The 13,876-nt window shown below is 46.9% G+C and overlaps 5 protein-coding genes across 5 annotated transcripts; all 5 read right to left on the reverse strand.

Annotated features, from left to right (window-relative positions):
* Window positions 1–438: 438 nt before the first annotated feature.
* On the reverse strand, window positions 439–3,459 carry MRC1 (chromatin-modulating protein MRC1; the record flags this gene model as incomplete). Its single annotated transcript, XM_076686480.1, has 2 exons — window positions 439–2,897; window positions 2,946–3,459. The coding sequence occupies 2 exons, from the start codon at window positions 3,457–3,459 to the stop codon at window positions 439–441; spliced, it is 2,973 nt and encodes a 990-aa protein (XP_076539309.1).
* Window positions 3,460–3,809: 350 nt separating this feature from the next.
* On the reverse strand, window positions 3,810–5,819 carry ATG4 (cysteine protease ATG4; the record flags this gene model as incomplete). Its single annotated transcript, XM_076686481.1, has 1 exon — window positions 3,810–5,819. One exon carries the CDS (start codon window positions 5,817–5,819, stop codon window positions 3,810–3,812), a length of 2,010 nt encoding a protein of 669 aa, XP_076539310.1.
* Window positions 5,820–7,197: 1,378 nt separating this feature from the next.
* Window positions 7,198–8,187, reverse strand: TRVA0_038S00980 (uncharacterized protein; the record flags this gene model as incomplete). Its single annotated transcript, XM_076686482.1, has 1 exon — window positions 7,198–8,187. One exon carries the CDS (start codon window positions 8,185–8,187, stop codon window positions 7,198–7,200), a length of 990 nt encoding a protein of 329 aa, XP_076539311.1.
* Window positions 8,188–8,806: 619 nt separating this feature from the next.
* TRVA0_038S01002 (uncharacterized protein) lies at window positions 8,807–9,781 on the reverse strand (the record flags this gene model as incomplete). The annotated part of the gene is made up of 1 exon (XM_076686483.1): window positions 8,807–9,781. One exon carries the CDS (start codon window positions 9,779–9,781, stop codon window positions 8,807–8,809), a length of 975 nt encoding a protein of 324 aa, XP_076539312.1.
* A 607-nt stretch (window positions 9,782–10,388) lies between these two features.
* TRVA0_038S01024 (uncharacterized protein) lies at window positions 10,389–11,378 on the reverse strand (the record flags this gene model as incomplete). The annotated part of the gene is made up of 1 exon (XM_076686484.1): window positions 10,389–11,378. One exon carries the CDS (start codon window positions 11,376–11,378, stop codon window positions 10,389–10,391), a length of 990 nt encoding a protein of 329 aa, XP_076539313.1.
* Between the last annotated feature and the right edge of the window lie 2,498 nt (window positions 11,379–13,876).

Here is a 13,876-nt window from a genome sequence, read left to right on the forward strand (position 1 = left end):
GCGATGTGGGCGTATTGAATGGGTAGCAACTGCAGTGGATCTTTTGTACGGCTGTAACAACAATGTTACGCACTGTTGGGAGTTTAGACACGCTGTAACTACGTGCGGGTGGTATGATGTTCTTGGGGGGACCAATCCCCCCAAACCCCCCTTGGGGCTCCGCTACGCGGAGATCAGGCTGATGTATGACGGGGAGTTTGGGGGCAGAGCCCCCAACTATGGGAGCTCGAGGGCTGGCCCTCAAATATAGGAGGGTGCAGGTGGGTTAGCTAGGGAGTGGAAGTTGGTGAGGCTGTAACAAGTGCTGGGAGAGGGTTTTGTTACGCCCCCATTGCGGACAGCGTTACGGGGGTTTGGGGGCAGAGCCCCCAGCTACGGGAGCTCGAGGGCTGGCCCTCGAATAATTGACAATAGATAGTGTGATTAAAATAAATACAGTTAGTGGTTCCACTCGCCGGATCGGAAGAAGGAGGAAGAGGAGGAGCGGTTGGCGCGGGAGGCATTGAGGAGTTCGACGGCCTTTCGCTGGGTTTTGGAGACTGATTGCGGCTTGACGAACTTCTTCTTTTGGACCACTGATGAGTTGGTTGAGACATTGGGGGAACCACCTAGACTCTGGACGATTTCTACGCCCTTGGATGGGCGTTCGCGCTGCATCTTCTCTACTAGCCGTGCAATGGAACCCTGTCGAGATGGACCAAACTCAACTTCTTCGGTGATTTCATCTGAAGCAATTGAAGAACGCAGCAGACTGATCCGATCAATGGCTTTGCCTTTACTTCGAGGCCGCTGGTAGAACTCTTCGTCGTCATCTTCGTTATTGTTAGATTGGTCGAACTCGGTAACAATAGTATCGGTTCGCCCAGCATAGGTCGTAGTAGAAGTAATACCCTCTTGCTCTTCCGTGTTCTCAATGAGGAACGACAAGCTCTCTCGAATGGTTGCCACGTTCAGCCGCCTTCTTCGCACCTTGATACGCTCTTCCTCTTCTGCGTCCTCACTAGGTCGCTGCTCACCCTTTTGGGGTTCATTGTCGTCTTCTGCCACCTCATCAATGCCGCTGATGTTGTTCTTGGATGTCAACTCGTCGGCAATAGACTGGATAAACGCCTGGCACTTGGGATTGTTTGCAATTGACGACAGCTGCTCATCTTCAAGCATCTTCAGCCGCTTACGCTCCTCTCGTCGCTCAAGATCCCGCCGGTAAAACTCGTCATCGTCATTATCAGACAAATCCAAGTACCCGTCGAGGTTGCTCTTGCGCTTTCGCCAGGCACCCGTAGTGACGTCTGCCATGAGCTTCTCGACCTGCTTGTTGTCCCGGGCGAGTTCTCGCTCGGCATATAGCTGCTTATTAGCCGCCTCATCCGCAGTCTCTCCAGTATTGTCGTCAACAAGGTTCTCCAGATGGTATCCCTCTCTGTCCGACCCTTCGTCGTCACTGCCGCCCCCAAGACCGGCCCATTCGTCGTCAGACTCCACGGCCTCATCATCAGCCATACCTCGAGCAGCGCTCTTTCGTTTGTCAAACTTCGACTTAGGCTTGGACTTGAGTGATTTGACGGGCTGGGGCTTTTCAGGACTCTCAATTAGCTGAGCATGCATGTAATCATTGGTTTTGGGAGTTGGTGGAGGATACTGGGAGGGCTGGGTTTGAGTTGGTGCAGGATACTGCGAGAGCTGAGTGCTGGCAATGACAAATTCGTCATCTTCATCATGCCGCAGAGCATACCGTCGTTTCAATTCTTGAGTCGTTGGAAAGGACATTTCTTCCTCTGGCTGGCTGTTGGCGATGAGCTCTGGTTCTTGAGACGCACTAATCACAGGTTGCGTGTCTCCCATCTCAACGTCAACATTACCAGCCTGAGTTTCGTCTTGTGTATCGTCCAGACTACCAATGATCTGAGTCTGGTCCTCCATCGTGGCTCCATAGTTGTAGCTCAAATCCACCGGCTGAGTATCATCAACCTCTGCTTCATCTTCAACGTCCCCCCTCTCTTCTTCTTGCTCCTCGTCACCTTCAATATTCTTGCTCCCTTCGTCCTCGTCCTCCTCTTCAATAATGACTCTCCTAGCACGTCTCTTTTGTGCTGGAACATCATCTTCATCATTAGATTCAGTGGCTTCTTCTTCATCTTCGTCCTCATCTCTGCCGGCCTCCATAGATTCATTCTCGGCCATCTCCTCAAGCTCCTCTTCGTCTCGAAGACCCTCATCTTCTTCCTCTTCTCTCTCCTCTTCTTCACTCTCTTCCTCATCAGGCAGCTTGAAGTCCTCGTCTTCGCTGTCATCACCATTTTCGGCCTTCTCCTTCTTGCGGATTTCCTCTGCCTTTTTTCGCTCTCGCTCGAGAATCGACTCTACCTCCTCTGCTTCCTTCAGCCGCTCCTCTTCGGTAACGACAATCCCACCTCGCGCTTTGATCTCGGCGATCCTCTCCTCTCGGAACTTGAGGGTCTGCTCCCGCTGCTTCTGCTCCAATTGCTGCAGCAGAGCCTGCTGGTTGTGTGGGTTACTCTTTGAGCTTTTTTTATGGTAAGGATTCACTCCCGCCAATTGCACAAGCTTTTGTTTGGCCTTGGACATGGAGGAAGCTTGGGTGGTAGGTACAATCTCTAAATCATCGTCTTCCTCGTCCGAACTCAGTTCCACCTCATTGGTATCGTTCCCTGCTTTGACGAAACTAACAAGCCGTCGAGGAATAACATTAACTGGTTTAATGGGTTTGCTTGCTTTGCTGGGAGCCTTCATCGGCGAAGTTGGAGGCGATGACGCATTGTTCTTTGGAGAAAATACGTTATCAGAGCTGTCTGACTTCCTATGCTCATCAAAGTCGTTCAAGAACCCAGAAATGGTGATTTTTTTGTTGGTCTTCGTCTCCGGAGCCAATGCGAGTTCTATAAATGTTAGCATCCACTTTACCCCAAAATATAAAAAAAACTTACCTCGTTCCATTCTCAATGCCTCCTGCTCGGCCAGCTCTCGCTCTTTCTTTGTAATTCGCGTAACCTTTCGGGTCACATCCTTCTCGGTAGCGAAAATATCGTTATCTTCATCATCGACAATTTCCGGAATTTCCAGCTCATTGGTCACTGGGCTTGAAGGAACCGATTGCGCGTCCTGCTGGGTGTCAAATTCTTCCAGTCCAGACTCTTCTTCTTCCAGGTCTTTCGAAATTTCTGCCCTTCGGGCTTCAATTTCCTTCAGGTCAATTTGTGTAGCACCATTGGAGGCAATTGGCTCGACTGGTCGGTCTGCCTCTTTATGCAAGTACTTCCGCCGGATTTCCTCCAAAGAGAGCTCATTCTCGTCATTCTCTTTTTCACTTTCACTATTATCAATATTGCCGAAAATGCCTCCACCACTGAAATCCAACTCGAAAGCTAACCCTCGTTTCTTCTCTTCATCCTTGGACTTCCCGTAACCTTTCACGGCCTTTGCGGCACCTGGTTCCGACATGCCTAGTCTGTCTGTGTTGGGTGTAAAAGTCAAAAATTCGTTACGCGTTGCAATTAACCAGCCGCTTTATTACGCGTCTCCCAACTGCGCGTCTCCGGGTGACGAGTCGCGCCGCACGCATTAAAACGCGTCTTGTATCACCACCACCTGTCAGATACAGTACTCAGATGTATACTAAGATGTAACAGGAAATAAAACAGTAGCAATTTACTAAAAAAATCGTGAGAAGGCATTCGGGGCCTTCCGCGGTGCATATATTCTCACAACGTGGTTATTCGAGGGATAGCCCCTGTACTGTACTCCGCGCGTCGTGGAAGGCCATTGGTCAAATGAACTTTTGATATTACATATTAATTAGTAATGCTTTGCTTGCGTAGAGAGCTGACCATCTCTTCCCAATCGTCATAGTCGTTGCCAGCGGGCTCTATCGACTCAAAACTCTGGTCGTTGCTCACCATCACAGGCGCCCCATACCCTTCATCGGGCATAAACTCCTCGTAGCTCTCATCCGTAAATTTAAACGAACTGTCATGCATATTAGCGATAGTGCTATCGGCGGACACCACACGACTGCATGCCTCCTGGTCCAGAATCTCGTCTGTGCCCGGGAACGAGCTGCCCTGTATCAGTATGGGATCCTCTGGCTCCTCCGAAACGATGATCACGTCACTATACCTCTCAACGGGCTTCTCTACCTTGGTAGTCTCGGTGCCAACATCAACAAACTCGCCTTCGTCGTCACTGCCCACGGATATCGACGAGTGGCAGTTGATGATCGGCTCGTGCGGCGAGATGTTGATGATGCTCGTGGTAAGTGTCTTCTCGACACGCATCTTCCAGTCATTCCAGTCATCAAAATCGCGGATAAGGAACCCCACTAGCATGCTAGGGTCCATTTCGCTGAGATGCAGCATTCGGATGCGTTTACTATGCACAGAGTCGAGCGCCGACTCGCTGAGCGACCCATTAGGGGATATTTCCAGCACAGGTCGCGGGAGATGAGGATCGAGGTAGAATAGGTAGTCCCCTTGGAACCCGTAGAAGTAATGCGAAGAAGAGGGGCGTCCTCCGGCAATACCCACTGATTGCGGGTATTCTAGTAGCGACTTGAGAGATTGCCAGTATACGGGGTTGACGTTGTCTATGCCGAGTCGAATGCCCAGCAGGACTAGAGTTGGTTTGAACTTCGCCGACGTAGGGTTAGACGGTGACGAAGACGATGCATTAATTGGCGCCTCTGGCTCAAGGTTGTTGTCAGGGGTAGCTGGCTCGTGTTCGTGGGAGTCGCTTAGCCTTCTATCTTCCGTGTCATCATTATCTATCCGAGAAGACTGGGGCGCAATAGTTTGTGAAAATTCCCCAAACTCATTGGTTAACTCAGATGACTCAGTAGTCTCACTAATTAGAGAAATCTCAGACGGCTCAGCACTTATTTCACGAGCACTCAAGCTAGAAAGCTCCTGAGACGTAGCAGCCATTCGAGAGGACTCCAGAGGCTCATTAATTATCTGAGAAAGCTCAGAAACTCCAGTAGTAGTAGCAGGATATACAGAATGCCCAGGCTCAGTTGTATGCGGCGATGAAGTTATAGGTGGGTGATTAGCAATTGGTAAAGGAGCGCTCACCGCATTGTCGCTTGTCTGAGCTGGCCTGCCTTCTCTTTCTTCTGTATTTTCCTTCTCCAAGTCTTCTTGAGCCCCATTCAATTGATATCCAGCCACGGCAAGGAGCCTGTTCTCATAAATGTCAGACCCATCGCTAATATAAACGCCCAGATCATCCAAGCTCGCCTCTGCCAGTGCTTTAATGCTGCTAGCTGCGGCTGAGGGTCCGAACCACTCGCCGGGGCTCTTACCGCAAAACAGCTTGCCGTGCTCTACAAATCTATGCAGCGAAAAAGGCGCCTCAGGGTCGTCTGCAAATAATTTCACAATCTCCCACTCTTTACCATCTCTCCGCCAGTCTCTGCCAAGCCTTAAACTTGCCAGCGCGTTCGCGAGAAGCGATTGCGCCGTGCGAATCATGCATCCCCACCCAATGTCGCTTGTGAATCCGGCGAGATCAATGCCTGATCCGCGCAGAATACCACCAATGCTAATCGTAGAAGGCCCATTGGGTGTCCGCGGAATCAGGGGGAAGTTTGTGCGATAGGTGAGCCAGATGCGGGAGTCGACATCCTGCACAAAGTCCTCCGGCCACTTGGCCTTGCACTCGTCATTATCCTCTACAGAGCTCGAAGTTGGGCTGTAAGGCACGCCTAAACATACAATCTCGTTCTGATGGTCGGTATTGAGGTTTTCTTTATCCCATAGGTACTGGAACATGCGCCGGAAAGTCGGATTGCCATTACCAGTGGCCATTTTACGTCGGCTCTTGTTACCTGTGTATGAAGAGGGGGAGGAGGATTAAGGGCTGCGGAATGAAGGGTCAAAAACTCGACTGCCAAAACTTCTCCACTCTTTCAACGTTATTTTCAAAACGATTTCCCTCTCTCGTTTATACTCAGTCGCTTAAAGGGTCGTCGTTTGTGTGGTTGGATGGGCACTGCAGGTGGTGAACCGGGGTGGAGGGTGTGGGTGGCGGACTAGGATAACCGCCATGTGACGCCACAAGCGTATATTTGAGACTAATTTTTATTTTCCGAGCCGCATGGAGCCGCACATCGAGACCTGGCGATTTCATCTGGCACGATGTTGGAGGACAAGTCTGGAAAGTAACAGGCCCCCCAAGAAGCCGCTATGTGCTGGGGCTCCAAGACTATAATACAACAGCATTCGTCACTAGCTCAGTAGGCGATGCGGATTAAGCTTACACGACATATTAGTACAATACCGAGGCGTAAATCAAGCAGATCCAACACAGTACTGTACCAAACGGAACGCCTTAGGCAAATATTTTATCATCTACAACCTGACATTCATATGTAGACCAATAATAATCTTTCTGTGAACAAAGGATCTCAATTCTTGCCAAGATCAGTCACAGTTAACGGCTGAAATTCTTCACTATCTGCGGGGTCACCAAGTCTTTTCTTCAAGACGATACTCAGATAAACTAGCGAGACTAGTTTCAATCACCACACTGCGGTTGCATCCAACCACCGCAAAAGAGGAGAGATATATTGCCCAAGGAAGAACTCGGATACTTTTCAGCTCCATCATCTCATCCCCGATTTAAATGCGCACCATCAAAATCAGCGAAAGCCAGGTACTTCTCGGCGGGAAATCTGACCCCATAATAATGGCATTTCTTGGCCCAAACCCTAGGAGCAATATATCTCGTTGGTATAGCTAGTCACTGAACTTTCGAAATCAATTACTTTCTTCACCACTTGCTTACCGGCCTCCTGGGGTATTTGAGATGGAATAATTGGCTCCATCTTCAACATAAAAGTCGGCCAGTGAAATCACCCCATTGATATAAAGGACAGGATGCTTCCCGAAGTTGAAGCTGGCTTTACAACTTCGCTATTCATACTACAAAGGATTATCTGAATCTCTGAACCAATGACAAGGTCACTATTGATATCTGATCACAGACTTAAACCCTTACTTCTACTCTGTGGCTGCTATTTGAGGAAAGAGATCAACGATGCCGAGGAAGCTCCTGTGGTTAAAAAATATGGGTGAAACCCCTCAATGCTGCCTTATAAAAACGAACCTATCAGAGAGTTACCATGATAATTAATAACCAACCTATATCACTATCACGACTGCTGTACTATCAAAGCAGCCACAATTAAGAAAAATGTTCCAGTTCTGGTCTGACCAAGTGTTCTTCATCACGATACTCTGATTGAACCCAGGGCGTCCAATCCCAATCTATCCAATCTAGGAAGTTCCACGCATAATTTTCTTTCGCACACCGTATAAGGGGTGTGATATATTCCCCCAGATGCATGTCGGGAGGGTCTTTAAAACCTTCACATATTCCCCGCTTAACAAGCGCCTGATCAAAATCAACGAAAACAAGGTGTATCTCGTGTGGGAATTGAGCCTCAGTAATAATGATATTTTTTGGCCATAGGTCGCTCAGAAAAATATCTCGTTCGTAGATTGAACTTTCAATATCAATCACTTTTTTCATAACCTGCTTGCGGACCTCCTGCGGAATTCTCGATGGACAAAATTGTTTCATCGTCAATCCTTGTATATACTCGAGCAATATAAGCCGAACTTCGCGTGTTTCTGCTGAAGAGGGGATAGGGATGTCCACAGAAAAGGAGCCATAAAACTTGGGGATCAAGCTTCCCTGAAGTTCACGAAGGTCTTGATATGCACGCACCTCGTGAGTATAATCGTTGTCCACAATCCGAAATCGATCCAAAGAACCTCCGTTATCGTTCATATAGAGAGGGTCGTAGAACTTCGCAACCAGCTGCTTACCCTGTGGTTCACAATCTTGCTCAGACTGGACGTCAACAAGAACAACCTGGTTTCCAGACATTTCTCCTACTTCGATCGATCGAACAATATGCAGCTCTAAGGTAAGCGGGCCGAAGCTGCCTGGCAACGGAGGGTGGAGCAGGCACTGCTCAATTAGCGAATGAGCTTTCCTCTCAGCTTTTGTTTCTTTAGAGGCGATGATCCAACCGTCAGGAAGAGGGGTTGGTGAAGGAGCAATATGCTCACGGGCAATGAAGCTTTCTCCGCCGACATAGGGGACAGGCGGCTTATCCCAAGTTGAAGAAGCCCATTTTGCAAATTCGTAGTTCGTAGATAGCCACATATTCTGACTTTATGAATGACTTGAATCAACCGAAAAATAAGATGGGTGGTACAAGTATTTGTACTTTTCTACAATGAAGACTGCGCATGCCTAATCTTGGACGCTGAACTTTAAGTTTGGTTCGTGTACTTAAAAAGCTAAATTCACATCTAATTGTGCAACGTATAAATTTGTCTACAATTGTTGCAATGATCAAGAGATAAACAATTCCTTTAATTACTTTGATTGTTACGATTTCGTTCTTGGGCTATGATTTCCTCTCCCATTAAACGGTAGAAAGGGCCCTTAGTTGCACAAATAATGTATACACGAGCGAAAAAAAGGCTCTAGGAGATTATGCATGGCTGCTGATGGTACGGCGGACGCAAATTACAATTAAATTGTAATGATTTATCTGGTAACTGTTTTCTGCTGTTGAAAGGTTTAAATTGCACCCTTCTGTTTGGTGTCATTATCTCCACAGGGCCACCAGAGCGAACGATTAAGTTATGTTACTGCTTTTGAACACAAGGATCGAAGTTCTTGCGAGGACAAAACCCTTAAAACAGACATCTAGACTGGATATAATTGGCTATCTATATCATTATCACGACTACTGTACTATCAAAAGCAGCCACAATTAATAAAGATCTTTCAGTTCTGGTGTCACCAAGTGTTCTTCATCACGATACTCCGATTGAACCCAGGGGGTCCAATCCCAATCTATCCAATCTAGGAAATTCAAGGCTTTATTTCTTTTTTCCCACCGTATAAGGGGTGTGATATATTCCCCAAGATACATATCGCGAGGGTCTTTAAATCTTTTAAGTCTTCTGCGTTCATGCGCCCTATCAAAACCAACGAAAACCAGGTGTATCTCGCGTGGAAATTCAGTCTCCCTAATAATGACGTTTTCCGGCCATACTTCTCTCAGTAAAACATCTCGTTTGTACACTGAACTTTCAATATCAATCACTTTCTTCATCACCTGCTTGCGGACCTCCTGCGGAATTTTCGAGGTACAAAACTGTTTCATCGTCAATCCTGGTATATATTCGAGTAATATAAGCCGAACTTCGCGTGTTTTCGATAACAAAGGGATGGGAACATCCACAGAAAAGGAGCCATAAAACTTGGGGATCAAGCTTCCCTGAAGCTCATGAAGGTCTCGATATGCACGCACCTCGTAAGTATAATGGCGGTCCACAATCCGAAATCGATCCAAACAACCTTCGCCATCGCTGATATAGAGAGGGTCGTAGAATTTGGCTACCAGCTCCCTACCCTGTAGTTCACAATCTTGCTCAGAATGGACTTCAACAAGAACAACCTGTGCAGACATTTCTCCAACTTTGATCGGCCGAAGAACTTTCAACTGCAAGGTAAGCGAGCCAAAGCTGCCTGACAAAGGAGGGTGGAGCAGGCACTGCTCAATCAGCGAATGAGCTTTCCTCTCAGCTTTCGTTTCGTTAGAGGCGACGTTCCAACGATAAAACACAGGCGGTGGCGAAGGAGCAATATGCTCACGGGCGGTGAAGGTTTCGCCGCCGAGATAGGGGACAGGGGGCCAAGCTAAAGCCCATTTTGCAAATTCCTTGTTCGTGATCTGCCACATATTCTGATTTCATGAATTTCATGAATCAATCGACAACTAAGAAGGGCGATACAAATATTTGTACTTTCTACGATGACGAATGCGCATGCCTAATCTGGGACGCGGAACTTTAAGTTTGGTACGAACTGTAAAAACTGATTCTCATGTGACTCCATAGGTGGATGTCCTGAGAGCCCTAGTCTAATTGTACACGCATAAATTTGTCTACACACACAATTGTTGCGATCACCAAGAGGTAATCATTTCCTTTAACTAGTTTTATTGTTCCGATATCTTACTTGGGCTATGATTGCCTCTCTCATTAAACGGTAGAAAGGGCCCCTAGAGAAGCGGATAATGTATACATGAGTGAAAAAAGGCTCTAGGTTATGTACGGCTACTGCAGGTTTGACAGACGCAACTTGGTGATTACTTATTTTGCTGAAATGCTTTAATTTTAGCATTCTGTTTTGCTGTCACTAGCTCCGCAGGCCACCAGAGCGAACAATTAAGTTATTGCTGAACACAAGGATCAAGGTTCCTATGGTGATTGAACCAAAATTATATTAAATCTAGCGATCTATTATACCGGTATCACAATCACGACTACTATCAAGACCGGCCACAATTAATAAAGAGCTTCCAGCTCCGATGTGACCAAGTGTTCTTCATGACAATACTCTGATTTAACCCAGGGCGTCCAATCCCAATCTATCCAATCTAGGAAGTTCCACGCATAATTTTCTTTCGCACACCGTATAAGGGGTGTGATATATTCCCCCAGATGCATGTCGGGAGGGTCTTCAAAGCGTTCACATATTCCCCGTTTAACAAGCGCCTGATCAAAATCAACGAAAACAAGGTGTATCTCGTGTGGGAATTCAGCCTCAGTAATAATGATATTTCTTTGCCATAGGTCCCTCAGAAAAATATCTCGTTCGTAGATTGAACTTTCAATATCAATCACTTTTTTCATAACCTGCTTGCGGACCTCCTGCGGAATTCTCGATGGACAAAATTGTTTCATCGTCAATCCTTGTATATACTCGAGCAATATAAGCCGAACTTCGCGTGTTTCTGCTGAAGAGGGGATAGGGATGTCCACAGAAAAGGAGCCATAAAACTTGGGGATCAAGCTTCCCTGAAGTTCACGAAGGTCTTGATATGCACGCACCTCGTGAGTATAATCGTTGTCCACAATCCGAAATCGATCCAAAGAACCTCCGTTATCGTTCATATAGAGAGGGTCGTAGAACTTCGCAACCAGCTGCTTACCCTGTGGTTCACAATCTTGCTCAGACTGGACGTCAACAAGAACAACCTGGTTTCCAGACATTTCTCCAACTTTAATTGTTCGCACAACTTTCAGCTGCAAGGTAAGGGGACCAAAGCTGCCTGGCAAGGGAGGATGGCGCAGGCACTGCTCAATTAGCGAATGAGCTTTCCTCTCAGCTTTTGTTTCTTTAGAGGCGACGTTCCAACGAAAAAAAACAGGCGTTGGCGAAGGAGCAATATGTTCTCGGGCGGTGAAGCTTTCGCCACCGACATAGGGGACAGAGGACATATCCCAAGTTGAAGAAGTCCATTTTGCAAATTCTTTATTCGTGGGCTGCCACATATTCTGATTTCATGAATTTCATGAATCAATCGACAACTAAGAAGGGCGGTGCAAATATTTATATTTTCTAAAAGCCCATATCGCCCGCATCTGCCTCAAATCCTCTGCTGATGGCAGAACCTTGTGCCAAATTAAAAGGGGGAAAGCAAAATGTATGGCACTTCAGAAAACACCTGCATGCATGCATGCGGGTTACCTCCGCCGCAGGCGCCGTTCCGCGCGCGAAGCGCGTGAAACGTGCCTGCCAACATTGTACTCCCAAAAGGCCCTTTCTAACAAAAAAAATCTAGTAAAAACCTTTTCCTCCGCACTTTTTAAGAAAAAAGAACCTAAATAAAGGTTACAGAATTATGTAATCACATTTGTGCCTAATTGTCTGAAAAAGAAGCTTTTTCAACCAATTTTTCTGTGTCAAGTTATAGTGCGTTTTCAATGTTAGGACCTGATGGGTTTTTGAAATGGGACATCACTCTACCGACTCTGAGTCTGAGCCTGAGAATGAGTCTGAGATACTATTACCTCCGCCGCAGGCCCACCGGAGCGAAGCATAGGCGCCACGCGACAATCATATTAATTAATTAATTAATTCTTACGCGCGCGCTAGCAGAGCTGCTTGGCAGAGGGACGTTACACAGTAGTACCTCAGTTGTCATGTCTCAGATGTATAGAAACCAGGTACAAGTAGTACAGTACCCTCTACTACGTACTCTGCTAGTGTACCCTACTACGTAGTACACCTTGGTGAGACGCGTCATCAGAACAAGAGACAAAACACTTCATATTGAAGGATATTAAAACGAGTTTGCCGACGATGAATGCAAGGAGAAAAAGTACAACTGCTGTACCTCTACTACAGCGTACATGTGACACGAAGCCTGCCCCTTTTGACTGCTTGCATGTAGCCTCTCCCCCCTGCGCTGCAGTCATGCATGGCTATTGCGCATTTCCGCGTGCACATCAATTTGTGGTTGCTTTTTTCCTGTGCAGCTTAGTATAGTGTTCTCGGCGCTGTAGGAAATGTATATTAGTATTAGGATTCAAAGATGATTCTTGACTATTCTGCCGCTTTTCTATATCCAGTTGCTATAAGATCCACAAAGAAAGCTACCTTGTATGTGCTACCCCTCTTAATGTTGGTTAATGTTGGCCCCCGATATTTCATTTCCATTAGGGACACATCCAGTCGCATCGCAACAGCCCCTATTGACGTGCAAGGAAAACGGGCAGCAATCAGCCTTATTCTGTACTCATGTAATATACGTAACCGGGGCACTACTCTATTATCTTGTTCCAGCCTCCAGGAGACTGGTGATATGCTGTGTATCTATACGAGGCTGAGCAGGTCGGAGAGCCCAGCCAAGCAGTCCGAACAAATTACCAGTATCATATAACTAGTCATAAACTTATAAGATGGAGATGGCTTCTCGGCCAAGAGTGCAGCATGCGATGCTAGGAGATGAGGATGCAGTAGTACCGGTAATGTAATGCTCCACCACCCCTTACCTCCTACGCAGTCCCACCTTCGTTTTGTGTGGCTCGCGAAGCGTGGCCACCGTTGGAGCGGGCATGCGGCGGAGGTAACATCACCCCGCGGGCGTACGTAAACCTTCAATTGCTCAGTTGATCGACCTTTCATCATTGTCAAGAACAAAAGTAGACGAATATCTGTATGGCTGTTTCAAATAGACTCGGGGCGGGCTATCCGCTTCACCATGCAACCGTTTGCTATATCACCATGCATGATGTTGAAATGAGGACACTCACCAAGCAGGTCTCAGAAAAATTGAGAGGTATAACTTAGGTTCCGGCACGTTGTAGATGAAACCTCGGCGAGAGCCAGTAAACTTCGTGAAACCTCTTCTCAGAAATCTTGGGGAGGACGAGACCTTGAAGTCTTCATTCTTCGGATTATATTGTAACAATCCTATCAGGGTGTTTATTGGCTCCGCCGCAAGCACCACTTTGCCGCGTGCAACGCACGCAGTGGTTCACGCGCGAAACGGCGGCGAAGGTAATAGAACAATTACGTGGCAATGTCTATGCATCGACCGACTTATTCTTTCCTTCAACTTACTTGCGTGTTATTGAAGGAAAAGGTGCAAATCTGGTTATATATCTGATCATATCAGGTTGTGGGAGTTTCATGTATCATTTCATTAATTCAACTATTTTCTTTTTCAATTCAGTCCATCTTCATCTCGATTGATTTTGAAAGATGTTATAATAAGCGCGAAGCACCCAGATGTTTCCGACCGAGTGCCCTTCAGACGCTTGTCTGGCAAAAATCGTAATCGCATATAAGCGCTGCTACTTCTTTGGGTGCCCAGATCTTGTACACAATCGTTGAAATAAACTCAATGTTGCTTAAAAACGGTACATGGTAAGTTAGAATAGGAGTAGTGAGAGATCACTGTTCACGTAGCTATATATTGACCACAGATACCCTCCAACATGAAGAGACTATGGACGAGTGAATTTGACCAACAGAATGAGTGGAT

Source organism: Trichomonascus vanleenenianus (assembly GCF_965637985.1).
Source record: "Trichomonascus vanleenenianus strain CLIB 3782 genome assembly, contig: TRVA0_038S, whole genome shotgun sequence".
Classification (NCBI taxonomy): Eukaryota; Fungi; Ascomycota; class Dipodascomycetes; order Dipodascales; family Trichomonascaceae; genus Blastobotrys; species Blastobotrys vanleenenianus.